This window comes from Homalodisca vitripennis, chromosome 8, assembly GCF_021130785.1.
Source record: "Homalodisca vitripennis isolate AUS2020 chromosome 8, UT_GWSS_2.1, whole genome shotgun sequence".
In the NCBI taxonomy this organism is placed as follows: domain Eukaryota; kingdom Metazoa; phylum Arthropoda; class Insecta; order Hemiptera; family Cicadellidae; genus Homalodisca; species Homalodisca vitripennis.
Genome location: NC_060214.1, coordinates 102,449,438 through 102,469,478, shown reverse-complemented (window position 1 = coordinate 102,469,478; position 20,041 = coordinate 102,449,438). Strand labels below are relative to the sequence as shown.

Here is a 20,041-nt window from a genome sequence, read left to right as displayed (position 1 = left end):
ACAAACTTACATTCGCATTTATAACATTAGTAGGTGTGGCTGGCAATAAATAAAAAGTTTACATCCAAATCAGTTCACGAAGTTATAAGAACATTGGAGGATCTAATAAATATAATGGTAGAAACAACGATTTTATTAAGCACAACACAACACATGAAAACTGTACAAACTGAGTAAATTATTAAACGTATCAATGAGTTCTCCTAACTAGTTTGACAAACTGATTGTGGTCGGGAATGGCGAAATACGAATGTTTGGAGTAAGACAATTTCGCGGCACTCTTCGCCGTGGGAAGGATTTTGTAGTTGTATACAAGGTGAGAGAGGAAAATCTTGACTTGCAGGATACCGAAATTCATACCTGAAAAACAAAGTTTTATTTAGATTTCCTCCCTAAACGATAGTTACAGTAATTAATTAGGAGGAATGCTTAATTCTCCACTTAGTTCATTCCTATAGTTTAAATAAAAATAAGTAATTTTTGTATGAAATAGGAATTGCAATGTAATTGTTAAACAATTGGACAAATCTATGTTTGAGATCTTTTTTCCAATGCGTGTTTGGCTATGAGTCATTTATAATAAATATGTAATTAATTACTACTATAGCGGATGCAATTTTGAAGTAGTTTAGTTTTAAACTTTTAAGTGTTTGGCGAATGTACTTTGTAATCTTCACAACCTGCAAAAAATACAGCCAATACCTACGTAGGCGTTTTGTCATACCGAATGAAAGCGAAGAAGAATCTATAGATATAAGTAATAAATTATCTAGTTACTCGCTTGTTTGTGATCCTTTAAGTTTAGGCCTTTCGGAAATTATTCGTAAATATATATATAAAAAAAAAAAAAAAAACTGGATGTGTTTTAGAACGTGATGGACTGGAAGTTTGCTATCAATTCATTCGTCTATGAACTTGGCATTAACAAACGTATGCTAATTAAAAATGGTTGAAAAGTTCTGTTGAAAGGCTTGAAAGAGGGGTTGATAATGGCTGCCTCCCCTTGAATGAAGGTCTCCTACCGAGACTAAACTGTGTTTCTTGAGTGTGTGTGAGAGAGATTTTTTGTATTATCCAAAGGCTATTATTTTTTTAACACTTTTTCTTATCGAGGACTTAAGAAAACTACATTATTATAAATAAATGACATTATTTGACTTACTGTGAAAATTAAATGTTATTGACGATCGGTTCTTGTTTTTTGCCTTCCAAAAGGAAGCAATGTCGGCGAGAAAGAGGAGCTCTGTCTCTATCTACTATTTACTATTAGGCAACACAAACGTACTTGCTAGATCTTCCAACGTGATCTGATATCGGAAAGGTTGGACGATCTGGGACATCATCTGAGGTCGAGATCGATCGAAATGCCCTTGGCTATCAATGCGGGCTTCGGTGGCGCCAACCACCTCAAGATCACGTGAGCCTCATCCTCAAGATAATACCCAAATTCAAGCTCAGATCACGTGAGCGCTTGTAAAGGTTATCTTTGACTTTGGTACTACTATTAACATATTATGATAACCTAATTTAAACCCACTTACATCGCGTAATAACAAGAATTACATAAGGAAGGAGTGACCTTTTCTCGCCTACATCGCTTCCTTTTAGCAGGCAGAAAACATTACCCAATCGACATAATGATATTTAATTTTCACAGTAAGTCAAATAAAATTGGTTCCTTCTAATAATGTAGATTTTTAAGGTCTCAGGTAAAAAAACTGTTCCAAAAAGAGTGGCCTTCGAATAATACAAAGTACATATTTTCTTTTTATTATTAATTTGGAGAGTACGTCAAGACCAGGAAATGACGTACCCGCACAGATCCGTGGTCCCTCCCCAAAAGGCATGAACGTGACTTCCGGTCTCGCTCTCTTGTTCTCCTCATTGAACCTCTCAGGGTCGAACACGTCAGGGTCCGGATAATACTTGGCGTCCATTTGGATTTCCATACTTGGAATCATCACCTAGAACAAACAGAAGGCATACGTTTTTTGGTCAAATCAATGGTCATAAGAGGAACCAACTGAAACAAGGAGCAAACACCATGGAAAATGTTGATCCGGACTTGAAATCGGACCTCGGCCTAAGCATGAGAGTCTGAATTTAAAATAGTCTTAACCAAAATACAAAAAATAAGTTCAACATTTAGGAAACCGTAAAAATATAATTTGCTATAAAAATATGTTGTAACATTTGAATAATTTGTCGCCCTTTCTCATACTTTCTCCCTTAATTCTACCTTTGATCTCTTAGTGTCATTGTCTTGTAATTGCAAAAACATGTTTGGTAACATACCAATCCCCACTATAAATTAAACAGACTGATTCAGGGAAACTGTAATCATTTTTCGAAACATTAATGTGGTCTCCTCCAAGGTAGCACCTTGACACACTCAGTTTTTTTATTACTTTCTCATTCATCGTGGTAATACTATAAATCTTATTTTTGGTGATTCTGTTCACAGCTTGTATCTCATAAACTTGGACATGGTTTGCTGCTTCAAAATGATGTTTTTTGAGACTGATTTTAAATTTAGAATAAAAGAATTACTGAGGTAAACTTCGACAAGTAAATAGGAGTTGTGGCAAACCTATTATTTGTGCTAAACACAAGTGCACGCAAAGTGGCTTATGGGCCATCGCATTGAAATCCAATAATAAGCGATGCTCAGTCAAGAATTAATAAAAATTATTTATCTTCGTCAGAAGTTGAAAATAAATAATAATAAAGCGTCAAATCTGTAATAAAGAAATTATTTATAAAACACATGAATACTTTAAAAAGATTAATATCATGCTATTTGTTTTTGGGTAAAAAACAATGCCTACAAGTCTATCGGTAGTAAAATCAGAATCATTATCTGTGTCATCTTGGAATAAATCATCACTTTCACTGTCACTTGAAAATCTGAGTCTTCAATACTGTCATGATTCATTGTATTTACTCACAAAACAATCGTAAACTAAAGTTATAGCAAGGAAAACAATAACAATGTAGACGAAGAATTAAGCGACAACAAACGGCCCCCCGCCGCAACGCTACGACGAGTTCGTGAACAAACCACTCCTTTCCTATATTCCAGATGACTGCCAACATCATTTCATAGATCATAATCCATAGAGTAAGAAATAAAAACATAGCGATAACTATCAATGCCAAACTGTAAATTCGTTTAAACGCATTGTTATTACTGTAAAAGTCTGTGCCGTCTAAAGACGTCAGTAGTCTAAAGAATTCCATGCGGGACGTCAAATGACGTTGTAGGTAGTGAAAGTGTTGACAAAAGCGGAGAAAATGGGTGTGCAACTGCGCATGTACTGCAGGGTTGCAGCTGATTAGTTGCAGGCGCGTAACGTTATTCACGGAGCAAGAATCAACTGATTTCCCGAACTGTCACTCGCTTGCCGTAGCTGTGGTTTGTGTTTATTGTTACTAATGTTTATATCTTTGTGCAGTTTGAGGTTATAGTTATATGCTTTTATTCTTTATGAAGAATATGCTCATATAAAAGACATACAGGCATATTATATATATATATATATATATATATATATATATATATATATATATATATATATATATATACGAGTACATTGAATTAAAGTCGTACAATCAGCATACACTGTATCACTTCTCGGCCAAACTAATTGGTGTTGTACCGATGGTAAATAAATAATCAAACAGAGGCAGCCGAGTCACGTGATCTGTGCGTGACGTCATGCACAATGGCTGACGAAATGCAATGGTACCAACTTTCCACCATGGTATTTAAACAGATGTAATAACCATATTAATTTCGTACACTAATAACAATTTAATTATATAAAGGTAAAATATTTATTTTAGCCTTTATGATAACTTCAGACCTTTTTGGAAGAATTCACTAACATTTAATTAACGCATTTTACTATCAAATGACAATAATTACATACAAGTGGTGCTAAAAACTAGTTTTTAAGTGAACACTATTAACGACCTAGGAAAAAGTTCAAATGCAAAATTTGCAGTAACTAAGACTTAAAGAATTATCGGTGTAGTTTTTAAAGTTTTTTTTTTTATAATAATCATAATAATTAATAATAATTTTCAGAAATTATTCCTAGGTCTTATTTAGTTCTGAACATAACAACTTTTTGTAATACGGCCTATAGAACAATTACAAGCATTTTAACAATTTTAGTTTTCTGCTGTTATTTTCACTGGGGTATCTTAGCCCATTCATTAATTTAAAATGGTTGTCACTTCTTATATTCTAAGTGAAAGGATTAAAAGTAGCCTGGATGTACATAACATAAAGGAAATAAACATTTTTCATGTTATATCCAAAATTTAATGGTTCTTTGTATAAAAGCATAAAATGTAAGATATAAGGTGTTAGGGTGAAAATCTAGCACATTTTTGAACTTTCCTGTTTTACGACGAAAATAAACTTGCAAATGGTGGTAGCCTCTCGTTACAGACAAAATAGCACTAATATTAACGTTTTGCACAACTTATTATATGTTTCTAAATTAAATATCTTAATTTAACGATTTGAACACGGTCTCTCTATTTATAGAAAATTGTTTGAGGTCCTAATAATCATGTACAAGGGAAAATTAATATTATTGGGACGTAAGGATGATTCCTTAGACTATTAGAAGAGACCTCGGCGCCATTGTTTATGTATAAATATACACACTGCTACAAAGACATTAACGGTAACCTCAATGATGAAATGCTAGAAGTAAAATGTGCTTTATTGAGTACTGTTTTATCCTTCAAACATTTTATTTTTGGCTGAGCTTTAGCAAAGCCTATCACTCGTGGGCCTGGAAAGATTTCATTCCTGTCTGTCTGTCTTCCGCACGATATCTCTAAATAGAACTGATCTATAGAATTGAGAATTTGAATGAAGCTTCGTGTATATACAATATGAGGAACTCAGAGTTCGAAGTGACACTTATATTCACAGAACAATAGGGAAATGTAACAGCCTAGAGTCAACGTTAAAAGTGGATTACTATATTTGACTTCAGCGCACTCTTGCGTTGTCGTACCCTCAATATCCTACAGAACATTTGTATTTGAACACTGCTATAAAACGTAATTTACTAAAATAAAATGATTGTATCATTTGGCAAGATACGTATATCGTGAAAGAATTCATTTGTATACTTTGAATTTTGCATGAAACTTCTTCCTACATAGAAAAGAATGAGCAAGATGATGGTGCACGATAGGGCCGAGCGTCATTGACGCCTATCACTCACTAGGGTAGCACAGTGTCTCTTTTGTCTACCGGATTATGGAAACATTCCTTTTCTGTAAGATTGTATATCTGTCCTCATGACATCTAGATAATTGAATGAGCTATACATTTAAATTTTGCACGCAAACTTAGCGAAGCCTGTTATGCCACACGTGGTGTGGCGTACTTCAACCTGTGTATATTGTTCTCTAAAGTTTAGTAACATGATTTAATAACATGCAAAACATTACTCACCAACTGCCCTGGGGCTATGTCCAATTCATTTCCGTCAATTTCGAATGTGACGTTCTTCGTGCAAACTTTCGGTAAAGCATAAAATACGTGGTTCTTCCTTGAGGATTCTGAAAATGAATATCAAAGATCAGTAAACGCTTGTAACACAGTTAAAACTAATGTATTGGATTTTTCCGGACATTTGCCATCGTTCAGTGAAACAAAATATCATTAACACTACGTTTCGAGATCTGCAATCTGATATCTTCTTCAGGTAAACAACTAACCTAACACATAATTACAAACTAGGCTGAAATAACAAATCATACCAGAGCGTTGTGACACGCCTAAGTCAGGAATCATAACCACCATGTTGTGTGTCAACTTCACTAACTCTAAAAACATGCACTTAGTAAAAAACTAAACAAAACACTAATTATTAAAACTGAACTCCAGAATACAGTTCACAATACGTCTGCTTTCGTCGATCAACCACCTACGACTCTTTCACAATCCTTCCATCGTCAAAAATAAACTTCAAACAAAGTAATGTATTGGCTTTATGTTTGCGGTAATGTATGCTTAAATTTCTTAAATAAATTTTAAAATTAATGATACACAATTTCCTTGTTTAAACATAGCACATTTAACAAAACTATTTTAGTTTAAATACAGATTCCTTGTAGTGGAGGGGCATATAACCAAAACCTTTTGTCAAAATACAGACTGAAAATTGACTCATTTAGTAAAATATACGAGTAAAAGTTGTGTCACACAGCTGATTTACTACTAACTACAGAAAACACATAATTTACCTTCGAAGACTTTATTGAGGTAAGGCAGATTGAGCAGTGTGTCGCAGTCCAGTTCTGGAGATTTGGCGTATGCTTCCTTCAGCTCCTGATGAACATTGATATATGTTATTGAGTTATTAAACTTAATTCGCCTCCCTAAATTTTCAACTCTAAAAATAAATAAATAGTTTCCAGTTTTAATTGGATACATACAGTTCTCTGGACATTTATGTATACAAAAATTATAAATCTTGTATTATTTCTCTTGTATAGTTCTTAATCAAATCAAATCAAAGTCAAATGAAAATATTTATTGTTGAAAGACATATACATGGCATAGAACATATATTAAATAGTTTTTACAATATAATATCAGAACTATGTATTATATAGTAGTAGTAGATGTTATAAATACCATAGCTTAACATATAAATTTACAATTATACAAACGATAGACATTCACGCATCAGGCTAAGGAGTCCCGTCCAACAGCAGCTCGTCCACAGAGTAAAACGCATGTTTTAACAAGTACTGCCTTAAATTATTTTTAAATGATGCCTCAGATGAAGAAGGGTTCACCCTATGCGGCAGAGCATTGAATATTTTGGGACCAACATATAAACGGGTCTTTTGAAGATGTTGCTGTGGTGGTGCGGAATGATGAGTTTATCTCTGTTTCTGGTGGAATACAGATGAATTATATGTAGGGAAATTTTGCTGGTTTAATGAATGTATACATTGAGACATATAATATAATTTATTTCTTAATATTTATTTCTTAATTTCCTAGAGACGTAGTAGAGTAGCCTACAAACGTGTGTCGTTTGTGCTCCGTTTAATTATAAAAAAGATAAAAAGAGATTAAACTTTGTTGACTAAGTAGTGTGCTGACCGTAGGTTGTAATAAAAGGTTCTAGATAAGCCAATATAGTGTGTCCTTATGCTACGTGCATAGTCTGTTAATGTCAGTCAACTTGTCAGGACACACTGTGGTAGTGGAGCAGGATTAAAGGTCAAGTTCGTATTGCTGCTGTGCCGTGGTAATGGCATGACTGTTTGAAGAATAAAATGCAGGAAATCCAAAATTATTGTTCACATTTCTTGTTTAATTTAAGGCGAGATGAGAATATCTGACCTTATTATGTACAGATTTTTGCGTTAAAATTACACGGTGTAGGAGATTTTAGGATCATAATTTTATTTTTTACGATTTTGAAAACAGGGTTTCCAAAATGTTTTGTAACCGATTTTGAATATTACACAGCGCTGGTACGTCCACTTTGTGGATTTCCCGCCATAGAACAGCTGTTTTCAAGAAATTTTTATAGTGTATGCTTGTCATTTGTGGGATTCCCTCTCAGCTGTTTTAAAAGTTTTGGAGAGCCGGGATCGGTTTGCTTTGGGTTTAAAGTTTAAAGCCGTATTTTTTCGGCCGTAGTGCCAGAGGTTCGCTCCCTAGTTTTGATTTTTGCACACAACATGAATATTGTTTCCATTGAAAGTAGAATTTGTAAATGTAATGTTGTATTCTTAGTCTATTTTTAAGAACTTATCTTACGGTACATAAAGTGCATTTGTTTTTGAGTATTTAATTGTTAGGTTAAATAGGTACAGATTCATTGCACTTAAAGAAATACTTGTTTTAGTTTTTTTTCACATTGAGAATTGTAATAATTTTGTATACTTCTAATTTATTTAAGGTTAAATGTAAGAAAGGACCTGAAGTTTCATGACCTGAATTCAAGTTGTCAGGCTTTGTAATTCTTTATTTCTGTAATTGCTACTACAACTCTTAAATTCATAAAACTTTCGATCGTTTGAACTGTCTACCACAAGAAATACTTATTTTATAATATAAGAGTTTGATATAACACAAACCTGGTACAGCCTGTCCTGACATGCCTGGTTCAGAGCCAAGTCATACACGATGTTACCAGATGTGATGGAGGAAGTCTCCGTGCCCCCGATAAAGAAAGTAATGCCGTGGTTTGAAAGTTCGTGCACCTTTTCCTCAACTGCAACAAAAAGTTATCCTTTATGATAAATAGTGATACAGATTTATTGGATGGATACTCAACTTAATCAGTTTTTATTATCATGAATGTCTTACCTACATAAAATTCCAGTGAAATTTGAATAATCAAATGTATTCATTTGATTATTCTTTAAAATTATTTGTAAATTTATATGGTACAATTTTAGTTCAAATTTATTAAACGTTGGTATATTTGGTAAAAATAATTAGAAACCATAGACACCATGAGAGATTGTATAGACTACATTTAGTTTGAAGGTCTAATTAATAACAATAAAATTGACGGATTATTACTAAATAAAACTGACATAAATTTTGTTATATGTCCTTATGGACAATCAAAAAATTAAAGCAAATATAACTGTATAGTAAACCTACTGTATTTTTGATCAGGCAAGAAATGACCTCTAATAAGGAAGTCTACTCCCCGATTCTGTCCATGCCATTTATATTTCAAAGAGCATCAAAGTAATACTGAATTGACTTTGCATCAGTACACATTGATTGTAGTATAAATATAAATTACAAAGAAAAATATATTTAATTTAATATAAATTTAATTACACACTGGACCTTATATAACTTGTTATGTGTCATTTTTTATTTTGGTTTGAAATAAATCGTACGAATTTTCATAGTCGTGATTATACAAAATGTATTGTATTAGTCGACACATAATTATAAAAATAGATTCAATTCAGACATTCAATGACCCTGCTCCACGTACAGATTGAATTTTGTACACTCGTATTTCTTCATAGATTATAGTCTGCAAAATATACATTAAACGCCGAGATTAACAATTCAGATTAATGATTTAGGTAGTACACGTGTATTCCTGTCGGACATAGCAAATCTAAAAACTTGTCGGTACTTTGGTATTTTCCGGTGGCCATTATTTTGGAAGAGTATTTCTTACCGGGAACTAAAAAATTAAGTACATTATTAGAAAGAAGATCCTTTATTTAATTAACTGTGAAAATTAAATGCCATTATAAAGATAGTTTCTTGTTTTCTGCCTCCCAAAAGAAACCGATGTCGGCGAGAAGGAGGCTACTTTGTCGCTATCTACTATTTGTTATTAGGCTAGATTAGGTTATTACGTTATTGTTAGTACGTTACATTAGGTTATAATAAATATGTTACTAGTAGTACCAAAATTAAAGATAACGCTCACGTAATCTGAGCTTGAATTTGGTCACGATTTCGAGTGATATTTTTATTTTTACGCTAGAAGTGAGAGTGATGGCTTGGGGCATTTCCGATCGTCACTTTCTCAGATCACTTCTCAGATAGGTCAAATTCTATGACGTCAGATCACGTTGAACGATCTGTTACGTGATCTGAGATCGGCAGAGTAGCGATCGGAAATGCCTCTAGTCATAAGTGCGGGTTTCGGCTTCTGGCGAAAAAAGAAAAACATCCCTCGAGATTGTACCTAAAATGAAGGTCAGATCATAAGAGTGCTCGTTAAATTTTTATATTTATGATTTATATGTATGCATTTATCTAATTATAGCCTTTATATTTATAGCCTAATAAAAAATAGTAGATAGAGACAGAGAGGCTTCCTTCTCACCGACACCGCTTACTTTAGGGAGGTACAAAACAAGAATCAATCGTCATAATGATATGTAATTTCCACAGTAAGTCAAATAATGTCTGCTATTTCTAATAATGCAGTTTTTAAGTTTCTTGGCAAGAAAAAATGTTTCCAAAATATTGGCCTCAGAATAAAACCAAAGTACCAAGTTTTCTTAATTGATGCTAAGGGTTTTAAAGCACAGATAAAATCCTGTAGATATAAAATGAAGTATAACAAGCCTCTTATTTCCCAGGGTTACGCAGCCAGTGTTATTCCTAACATTTAAGTTAGTCAGGTTCAAACCATATCGAAACACTGCTCACTTAATTATAATGCTTTAAAAATTTCGGCATCACTGTTCAGAGCCGACTACAGTAAATAGATTAAACTTCAATCAACTTCAGTTTAAACCGAAACGGCTAATAATACATATTCACCTGTGCAGGTGAGATGAAAGGTGTGGAACTCTATTGTGATCGACTGAACCTTGATCAGCCAGTGACCAATATGAATGATCAATGATCAAGGGTCAACCAATATCAATGATCAACATGACTTCTTTAAGACAAGCTGCCAGGTTTATGAGAATATCGCGCTGACTTCTTTGATAAAATTATTTCCTTTATTGATTATTTTTAAGGCGTCTCCCTTTATCTTTGGATGATAGCAGAACAATTTGGCAAATACTATTGTTTTACCAAATTCTATCGGATATTTGGGTTTGCCACTGTATTCCGCTTAGGCAATTTTTCTGTATTATCGTTAATAAAAAATCACGAGCACTTGTTAAAACCACGAGTATATAACTCCCAGTGTAGCTTACCTGTGTTGTCCCTGTCCAAGTAGCATTGTACATAATCATTTCTTCGTGTACCGGTCTTCACTCTGGTCTCCGCCACTTCCCTCATCACTCTAGCACCGAAATCTTGCATCGGCTTTGGTGCAAAACTGCAAAATATAATAAAATCCTTTTCAGCAATTATTTTCAACGCCATAACGTATTTTATTAAATGTTTACGGTATAGTAAAATGTAATTTCTTTCAAAGTTCTCCTTCAATAATATAACCAATTGGTAAACACTGGACAATATATTAGACAGACCATTATGTTATAATTTGGTGATTCTATTGTTTATTTGGTTCAAAACGGTGCATTTCTGCTGTCTTGAATTCAAAGTTATACAAATAGAAATTTTGAAATGTTGATAAAGTGCAACCTCGTGAATCGTTATTGAATAGTTGGATTTTGAAATTCAGTTGGGTGTATATATGAAATAAATTATAAATAATTATAAATTAATATATTAATATTATTAGGTTCATATTAAGTTTTTTGAAAAATATATTATATATATATATATATATAAATATATTTATTGTAAATACTATATTTATATATTATTGAGAAATATATTAATTAACTATCTATAAATATTAATATATTAATATTTCCAGAGGATATTTACTTTTCTTAACACTTTAAAAATCTCCAGACAGTTAAAGTCAATAAACCATAATTTTTGTAAAAGTACATTTAATAGTATGTAGCAATTTAGATTAAATTTGCACCATTTTCAATTCATTATATAACCAAATTAGCATAAATATTACCTTAAAATGATTTTACTGTTGTGTGTTAAAATAAATATAAAACACACAGTTTAAAACTGCATTCTAATATGGAGTTTCCATTACTGTCTTTGAAATAGTTTGGCACTGCTTATGTGTCGTATAGGCTAGACAATTTAAAGGTTCATCGTAAATTCAATTTATTATAATTCAAATATGCCGCGAGCATATACGAAAACAAAGCTGATTATAGGACACGGAGACTGGCCGTTTCAATGGTATTTTAGTTGTTTACTAAACTACCAGAGGATGGATTGTGCCCAGCACAAAATTGAAATGGAAAGTACTTCAGTGATTAGTCCGTATAAATTATGAAAATATTATCAGACGCATTATTTATTGTTGTTGGACACTCTGTATAAGGTACCTGTATATTTCGGTAGAACAACATAGCCACTAAAGGAATCTTTGTGTGGTCAAATACCTCACTACTTACTATCCTGTGTATCAGTGGGCTGAATTAAAGAATTCCTTTCCATTCATACTATTGTCATATTTCCCATTCTTCCGGTCACGTTGCTTTAAATGTAAATTTTGCAATAATAAATATATTAGTGTCAGATTAGGGTTGGGTAAGTCAGGGTCAAAATTGGTTAGGCCTATAAGTTAAGGTAAGTTGATTATAGTAAGTAAGTTATGTAGGATAATAATGGGTGGTGTAAAACTATCTGAGTAAAGATAACTTATTTTATAAAATTGTTTACATAATACGTACTAAAGTACCAGTCTTATACTAGCAATACCAATTACTTGATGTATTGAGTATAAAAATATTTGTTATGAATTTCTAAAAGAACGCATGCAAAACTTGAAATGGTACCCTGCTACTTTAGAATCTGCCAGATCTAGGTTTCAGGATGATTGAGAGAGATGAGCAGGTGGGATTGATAAATAATTCCCGGTACTTGGAGTGCAAGGGGGGGGGGGTCAGCTGGCTGCTTATCGCAGAAAAGGTACTAAACAGGAAACGATGTTGCTGATGCAATCTAGCGGTCAGAGTTTGCGATATGACGCTAACATAACCTTAAACTACCTAGCGGTTTCAAATCAGGTTTGAAGTGATTCCACAGTATGACTGAGGTGACGAAGGCATTTGGTAAACAGCATAAAATCGCTAAGGGTGCTTAAAAATACCTATCAATTTTTCAATAAACCTTTGTTTTATAAAACAAAGTTTCAATAACAACCGATTCTAAAAAATGCCTGTTATCGTAGGAGTAGTTTTGTAGAGTTCTTAAAAATATGTACCTATTTCTAAAAACGTATGCTTGGTTAAAAATGTTACCTGTAGCCCAGCCAAGTCTTTAAACTCTGCATGAAGAAGATTATGAGGACGTTGTGGAACTTTTGCCAGTTTGTCTTGCTGAGTAGATCTACCATTTTGCGGAAGGCCGAGTTAGGATCCGTGAAGCAGTTTGCGTCGAGGCCGTAAGCAGTGTTCGACACCAGAGTCATAAAGAAAATATTGGAAAAGTGCTTAGCCTGCAATAAAAAACAAATTTAACATATTATGTTCGATTATGAGAATTTGACAGCAAACGAAGGAAACAGCGATTTATCTTATAGAAAAGTATTGAACACATGCTATATTGAGTAAACTCTGACAATTATAAAAATACTCAACAGCTTCAAATTAATCCATAAAATTAGGGGGTCTTTTTCGTTTAAGGGCCAGCACCTTACAAACATACTATACCTGACTGACAGTGCATTTAATAGTTTTTTTGGTGTTATTAGTTCGTAGGGCAGTAGTCCAGGTACTACTTCTAGTATAAACTCGTCTTATCTTATCAGTGATAAACGCGCGCCGCTTATCTTTTGCCTGTAATGAAACCTGCGTTAGTTCTGTCTGAGTTTTGTGTGTGTAAGCAGTCATGGCGTTGTTCAGTTGCCAGTGATCTGGGCTTGGACTTTGCAAGCTCGAGTTAATTTTTTTTCTAAAAGAGCAAGCAGCGCAAAGCGCTGCGCAGCGGGCAAGCATCGCGTGATCTGAGTTTTGAATAGGCAAGCTAGGGTCTTTTGTGCCCTTAAACGAAAAAGACCCAAATTAGGTAATTACTATAAGATTCGAATGGTTTAAAACTCTCCACAATACATTTTATGGATTAGCGCTGTTCATTCTTTAAAGAACAGGGCTAGCTTTACCGAACAAAATTTCTACCACACAATCCCCATCCATATGGTGTCCATGGGTGTCCATATGCAAAGTCTGTCTGGAAAGTAAAAGGAAGGACAGACTTGGATTTAAAATAGGGTTTATTAACAACAATACGTTATTGTTGTTTTTTTTTGTTTAGTTAACTGAATGATCGCAGTCTCTTGTCCTCGGTGCATACCAAATGTAAAAAGAAAAAAATATTATATTTTAACTATTTACAGTTAAACATTGATAACTATGATTCTGTGTAATATTGAACAGTTTTCAGCGTCACGATTTGCATACAGTTGTAGCACATATCTTCAATATTAGTAGCATACGGCTCATAAAAACAGTCGGTAGATTTTAAAATGTAAATAATAAAATACTAAATAAAAACATCACGTAGTTGTAGGTTGAATGAACCACGATTATTCCACTCTTTTATTGACAAGAAAATTAAGGCTTTGAATGAATTATGAAAGTTTTTTGGTTATAGTCTCAAATGAGTTTATATTTTTTATTGCGACCCAATCCTAGTGATGATAAATTATTAAAAAAATTATATTTGTATCATCAATACGTGTCTAAAAAATGTATAAACATCATTAAGCTATTTACATGTTTAATATGCACTGGTAATTAATATATGTAAAAATATACGGTTCCAAAATTCGTGTTTTTTTAATTATTACTTATTACAAACTTACTATTACTTATTATGTTTCGGGAAGAAAGTCTCATGTTAGGTTTAAAAAAACGCAAAGTCCGCAAAGTCTATTGATGATAAAAAATGCGTAAAATAACATATAATGAGACACACGGATTCAATAAATTGAATCATAGCCCGTATGAGATCACGGGTTCAATTCCCGGGGAGATTAATAAAAAATTGCAAATTGGTATGGAAAGTTTTCTTTTAAAAATACTTTAGCCAGTTAAAATGGCATTGACGTAGAAAATTTCAATAAAAATTAATAACAATCGTTAAATAGAGACAGGGACAGTGAAAACAAATGCTACAAAAGTGCATCGATATAAAAATACGTTACGAGCGTTGTGAACTTATCGATCCAATAAGGATTAACCTAGTCTTGGCTAAAAATCTGGAAATAAGAATAGTATAAATAATGGGTGGTTATGGGTGGTATAATAATGGGTAATGGGTTTAGAGTGAAACACACTAAATGAAACAATCGTTAAATTACTTTAAACTAACAACAATACAGTGCACTAAGAAAGAACTTGGATAGTAAAATGCAGGAAGAACAGAAAGGGATGTGGTCGTAAATTATTTATTTTCATTCACCTTGAAAAAGTCACGACCATCTTTCATTACGCAATGTTTCAATACGGCTGTACTGCACGCGATGAGGTGAATTACAGATTATGTATCTCTTATATATTTTTCCTGAATAACCCGTCTCTTGACGGTTATACTGGATCCGTGATATCGGTGCACTCAATAACGTAGCCATGAAAACATTTGTGGGGGTCAAGACAACTGATATTTTCCCAAAGTGAATAAGAATTTTGTTCCTTAAAAAGTTCTTGACCCGTCTCTATGTTAAGAACGATCTTTCAGCAGTACATAACAGTAACACTGAATTATTTAAATAATAATAATCGTTTACTAAAAAAGTAATTGAAACAATTGAAAATTGGGGGGGGGGGGAGTTCCGACCCCTTGAACCCCCTCGCTGGCTACGTCCATGGGTGCACTTTGAAATTAATAATATATGGTCTATTGTTATACGAGGGCGTTGGGTAGAATAGTTGACAATTTTGCATCTATCCCGCATTAGTTATAACAACCCAGAGTATAAAACTTTTTCTGAGGCCACTAAATAAAGAATTAGAGTACACTATAGATATGCAGAAAACAGATATTGTCACTTTACGTTTGTAAATAATAAACTACGTAAATGGTATATAAAATTATTTATATTTTAAATGAAGGACAATTTGAGTTTAAAAACTAAACATGTTTTAAACCTATATTATTATTATTTGGTGCAGGAAAAGTACTCATTTGTTCAAAAATGTTTAGTTTCGTAGTGTTTCTCGTTCCTATGATTGTAACCCATAACTCCAAGTCTATTTTACACCCATGAAATGGTAGTCTTTTATTTTTTTCTTTAATGTTTGCCTTTTTACCCCAAAATCAATAGAGATCTTACTTGGACCAAGAGGACCCTAAGTACCGAAGTTCAAATCTCTAGGACTTTTCTATCAACAGTTATCACAAGAACTAACAAACAACGTCACTATTTCAAGAATGCCCTGCAAGGGGCTTATCTATTAATTTGCGCTCTGTTACATTACAATTATTTCACACAGAACATCTTGCACCAGACAGAAAGATGGCTGACATTAGCTGATAGCAGGGAGATTGCAAAGGCGTGCTGCTAATGAACCCTGGCGGGAGATTACAGTGATCAACCTTAGGAGCGACTGGTTTATCTGCAACGATAACGACCTATGACTGACACGACGCTAAACATCTCACATCAAACGTCTACTACTGTACATTAAAATATACACCTATATTAAAACGACAATTTTATACTGTTTGGTCAGTTGGGAGTGCCGATAGCCGAGTGGTCTAAGACGTTGGACTTTGAGTCTGAGTTAGAGATAGCGCAGGTTCGAATCCTGTCTGTGACCGTTGCAATTTTTATCAGTACCATCGACCTTGTACTGTATCGACTCTCCCCCTTATTCTGTTTGATAAGATCCTCGCACAGGCCAGTGGCCCATGAGGACGGGCAGAATAAGGCATAAAAGGAGATCGGGTTCTCCTTTTCTTTTTTTTTTAAGTTCATCCATGTATTAGACAGAAATAAAAATAGTTTTTTTTTGGATTGTGATAGCCAAAAGTATGAAAAACCCCAGTTTTCTGCTTAAAATTCAAGCTTTCTCCACTTTAACTTCACACTATTAAACAAATGTAAAGTAAACAAATTCTTATACAGCATCTATTATATGTATTGTAAAGAATGACATACCACAAATTGAGAGTTCTAATTTCATAATTAAAGGCGTCATTAATTTGTTGTAAACCATTACGAAATCGCTTATTAGTTATCGTTTTGAGATACTGAAAATGCTGTATGATACTATAATTATGTATACTATGAACTGAGATAGTGAATCCTAGTGGAAGGTTACAATAATCAACCTAAAGGGTCGTTTACACGCTACGATAAATTGCTGCAATTTATTGTAGCGATCTAATTGATGAAAATTAACAGTGCGTGTAAACGGTACATCGCAGCGATTTATCGGGATCGGTGTTGGATTGGGTGGTTGGTGCCAGCCGGCATAAATTTCTTAAGGGGGGTTTACACGCTACGATAAATTGCTGCAATTTATTGTAGCGATCTAATTGCTGCAACTTATCAGTGCGTGTAAACGGTACATCGCAGCGATTTATCGGGATCGGTGTTTTGGGTGGTTGGTGCCAGCCGGCATAAATTTCTGAGATCCGTAGCGACAAGTTGAGACAAAAACGGGTTTGAGTCTGATTAATCACGTTGAGTCAAACCCCTCGACATGGCAGTTCAAACCCCTCGGCAGTGAGTTTATCGAACTATATCGGAGTTCTCCCTGCTTGTGGCTCGTTAAGAGCAAAGAATACTCCGACAGAAATAAAAAGACCTTGCATACGTAGAACTCGTAAAAAAATACAAGGAGTTTTGATCCATTGGGAGACAGGAACATTGTTGAAGAAACTAACCTTAATAAATCAATATAGTTATCTTCATCCATCTTTAAATAATTACGCCAGTCATTTGGTTCATTTCGCAATTCTCTCAATAGTTTGGTAAGAGAAAATGTCCTTATCTGCAATAACCACTGGCGGCTCCACTTTCTTCTAGGGTTTCGCGTCTTTCGAAATTTAATCGCTATGCACACTGCATACACTGACCACAGCAATACTTCCTCCATGTCCGAAACCTAGATCTACAATGAATATATCGACACAATAAATCGGTGTATTAAACAGTTATCCCAACCACGAATGATTGTAACAATAAATTGCTGCAACTACATTGCAGCAATTTATCGTAGCGTGTACACCCGCCTTTAGGGGCGATCAGTTTATCTGCAACGATTACGACCTATGTCTCGACTCCAGTCGGTACTTTTTTTATTCTCTTGATAAACCATATAATTTAATTTAGTTATTGGTTTGAATTAAAATTAACTGTAGCTTGCATACCATACTGCTCTTAATATTAATCACAACTAAAAATATCTATCGCTCCAAACCGTGATGTTTGCGTGACCCTTTCTCTTTCTCTTCGGACTGCCTTCGATATCGTTACCCCAAAAAGTAATTTTTTGACGTGAAGAAATATGTGAAAAGCACCTGCGATGTGCTCCTTACTAGTTAGGACATTATTAATGCCGCTTTGGAACAATGATACAGGGTTGCCATGATCCGATCTACTTGCAAAATTACCAGGGTGTTGACGAATAATGGTTTCTTAGAAATGTATTCCAAATAATTATCCATGGCAAGAAATATAATTGGGTTACGAAAAAAAAATCATTGAGATCATTGTTGCAAATATGGGAAAAGTTATATATTTTATCATTTGGTTATCACAAGTAATTGGGAGAAGGTCAGTCCTTCTGTTGATGCTAAATCTTTATTACATGCAGTCAAGTAACATCGCGTAGTTAGTGTTATGATACAAGTCATTCTATTTATTGTAACACAGCCGCCTAACATTTGTAAAAATAAACATACGACTGTTTTATTGAATTCTATAATATTACCTCGAGTTCTTTTCCTAACTTGTCTGTGAGGAAATCATCCAGATGTTTCAACGTGTCCTTCATCAATGGAAAGTATGACTTCACTCTGCTTGTAGTCAACCCAGCAACGAAAGATGTTCTAGCTGGTTTCCATCTACAGAGCAACAATGTATCAATATTAGTAATAACTATAATTACTGCAGTCTCCTTACCACTATCATGCAACAGTACACTTACTAAAAAGTAAGTTTAGTTTTAAATTCTATATTACTGATAGTTAATTTCTACACATCTCAAACGTGGTAGAAAAAATTTCTTTTTGTCCATAGACAACAAATTTAAGATAAATTAAAGACAATTAAAATAAGAATTTATACTACTATAACTATCATAGACTGTTTTTACGACTTATAAGAAGAGTATAGCGGAGAATTTGGATTTGTTTTAAATATTTTGTATTTTAAATTTATTATCTTAACAAATATCCTTATACTCTTATCACCAATGTTTTATAAGATTTACAATCTTACAGTTTGAAATATGAGTTTAGTGGTAAATTGACGAAAATGCGTCCATTCTTTCATTGCTAACTTATCTATATTGTCAATATCACTAATGGCCATTTTATGGTTTTAAATTAAAGCCAAGAATACAAACATCTTGAAGAAATTGAAGTGGAACTGTACGTAAAACGTGGAATGTTTTCCTTGTGATCCAATATACATTCAAGACTAATGCCTCGTTCATTAGTAATTAAACTCTACTCTAGGTCATTTGTAATAATGATTGATAAGATCCTCGCACAGGCCAGTGGCCCATGAGGACGGGCAGATTAAGGCATAAGAGGAGATCGGCTTCTCCTTTTATAAAAAAAAACCAAAATTTCTAGAAAATTACTTTGTCCCGATTTATAATTATTTCTCCATATATTGCTGAGAATGTTAAAGTTTTAAGCACAAAAGTACCAGAGTAGAATGTAAATGAATCACCATTTGGAATTCAAGGCAATTAGTGGAACAGGGATGTTCAATTTCCTAATCGTTATTTAGAGTTCCCCATATTCAGAGTTGACGTTTGCAATCATTAATTGTACTTTTATGGACATTTACCGTAAAAATTTATTCAAAACTTGAAACTATACTGTAATATTGTGCATAAATTATACTCTAAAATTTCGAATTATTACAAATCAGGTTATGACTCACGTTTCTCCTCTGCACAGGAAAGGATTCAACTCCATGAAAGGGTCGTCTTTTTTATTGGCGTATATCTCATTGTCTCGGAAACTGGAAAAGTCGCTGATCAAAACCCTTTTGACCAAGGCCGGGTTTCTTATCATCAGCTTGGGAGTCAAGAACTGGTAGTAGCCCACAGCATCGCTGTCAGGATACTTGCTGAAATACAACAGTAGGCTTATAGAAGTTGATATGTTTACTTTCCTTTAAAAGTAAGGACCTTTTTATATAAACGTTAGCATGCCAAAACTACATAAGGAATAGATGTGATGAGTGAGAAATACATGGCCGTTTTACTATACTAGCAAAGATTTTCAATTATTTCAGATTGAATAACCTTGTGGACGATGATAACCAATGGGTGTTTTCAGTTCCAAAATCCACCTTTCAGTTTT

General features: G+C 33.7%; 1 protein-coding gene across 1 annotated transcript in view; it reads right to left on the bottom strand.

Moving 5' to 3' along the window:
- Positions 1 to 115: 115 nt before the first annotated feature.
- Positions 116 to 20,041, bottom strand: part of LOC124367806 (cytochrome P450 6k1-like) — a 31,095-nt gene continuing 11,169 nt past the window's right edge. Inside the window, exons 3-11 of the mRNA XM_046824929.1 lie at positions 19,617 to 19,805; positions 18,433 to 18,565; positions 12,793 to 12,989; positions 10,702 to 10,826; positions 8,137 to 8,273; positions 6,280 to 6,364; positions 5,486 to 5,592; positions 1,814 to 1,964; positions 116 to 360 (exon numbers count right to left, since the gene is read on the bottom strand). Of these exons, the coding sequence (XP_046680885.1) occupies positions 191 to 360; positions 1,814 to 1,964; positions 5,486 to 5,592; positions 6,280 to 6,364; positions 8,137 to 8,273; positions 10,702 to 10,826; positions 12,793 to 12,989; positions 18,433 to 18,565; positions 19,617 to 19,805 (1,294 nt within the window). The 3' untranslated portion in view covers positions 116 to 190. The remainder of the gene's footprint in view (positions 361 to 1,813; positions 1,965 to 5,485; positions 5,593 to 6,279; positions 6,365 to 8,136; positions 8,274 to 10,701; positions 10,827 to 12,792; positions 12,990 to 18,432; positions 18,566 to 19,616; positions 19,806 to 20,041) is intronic.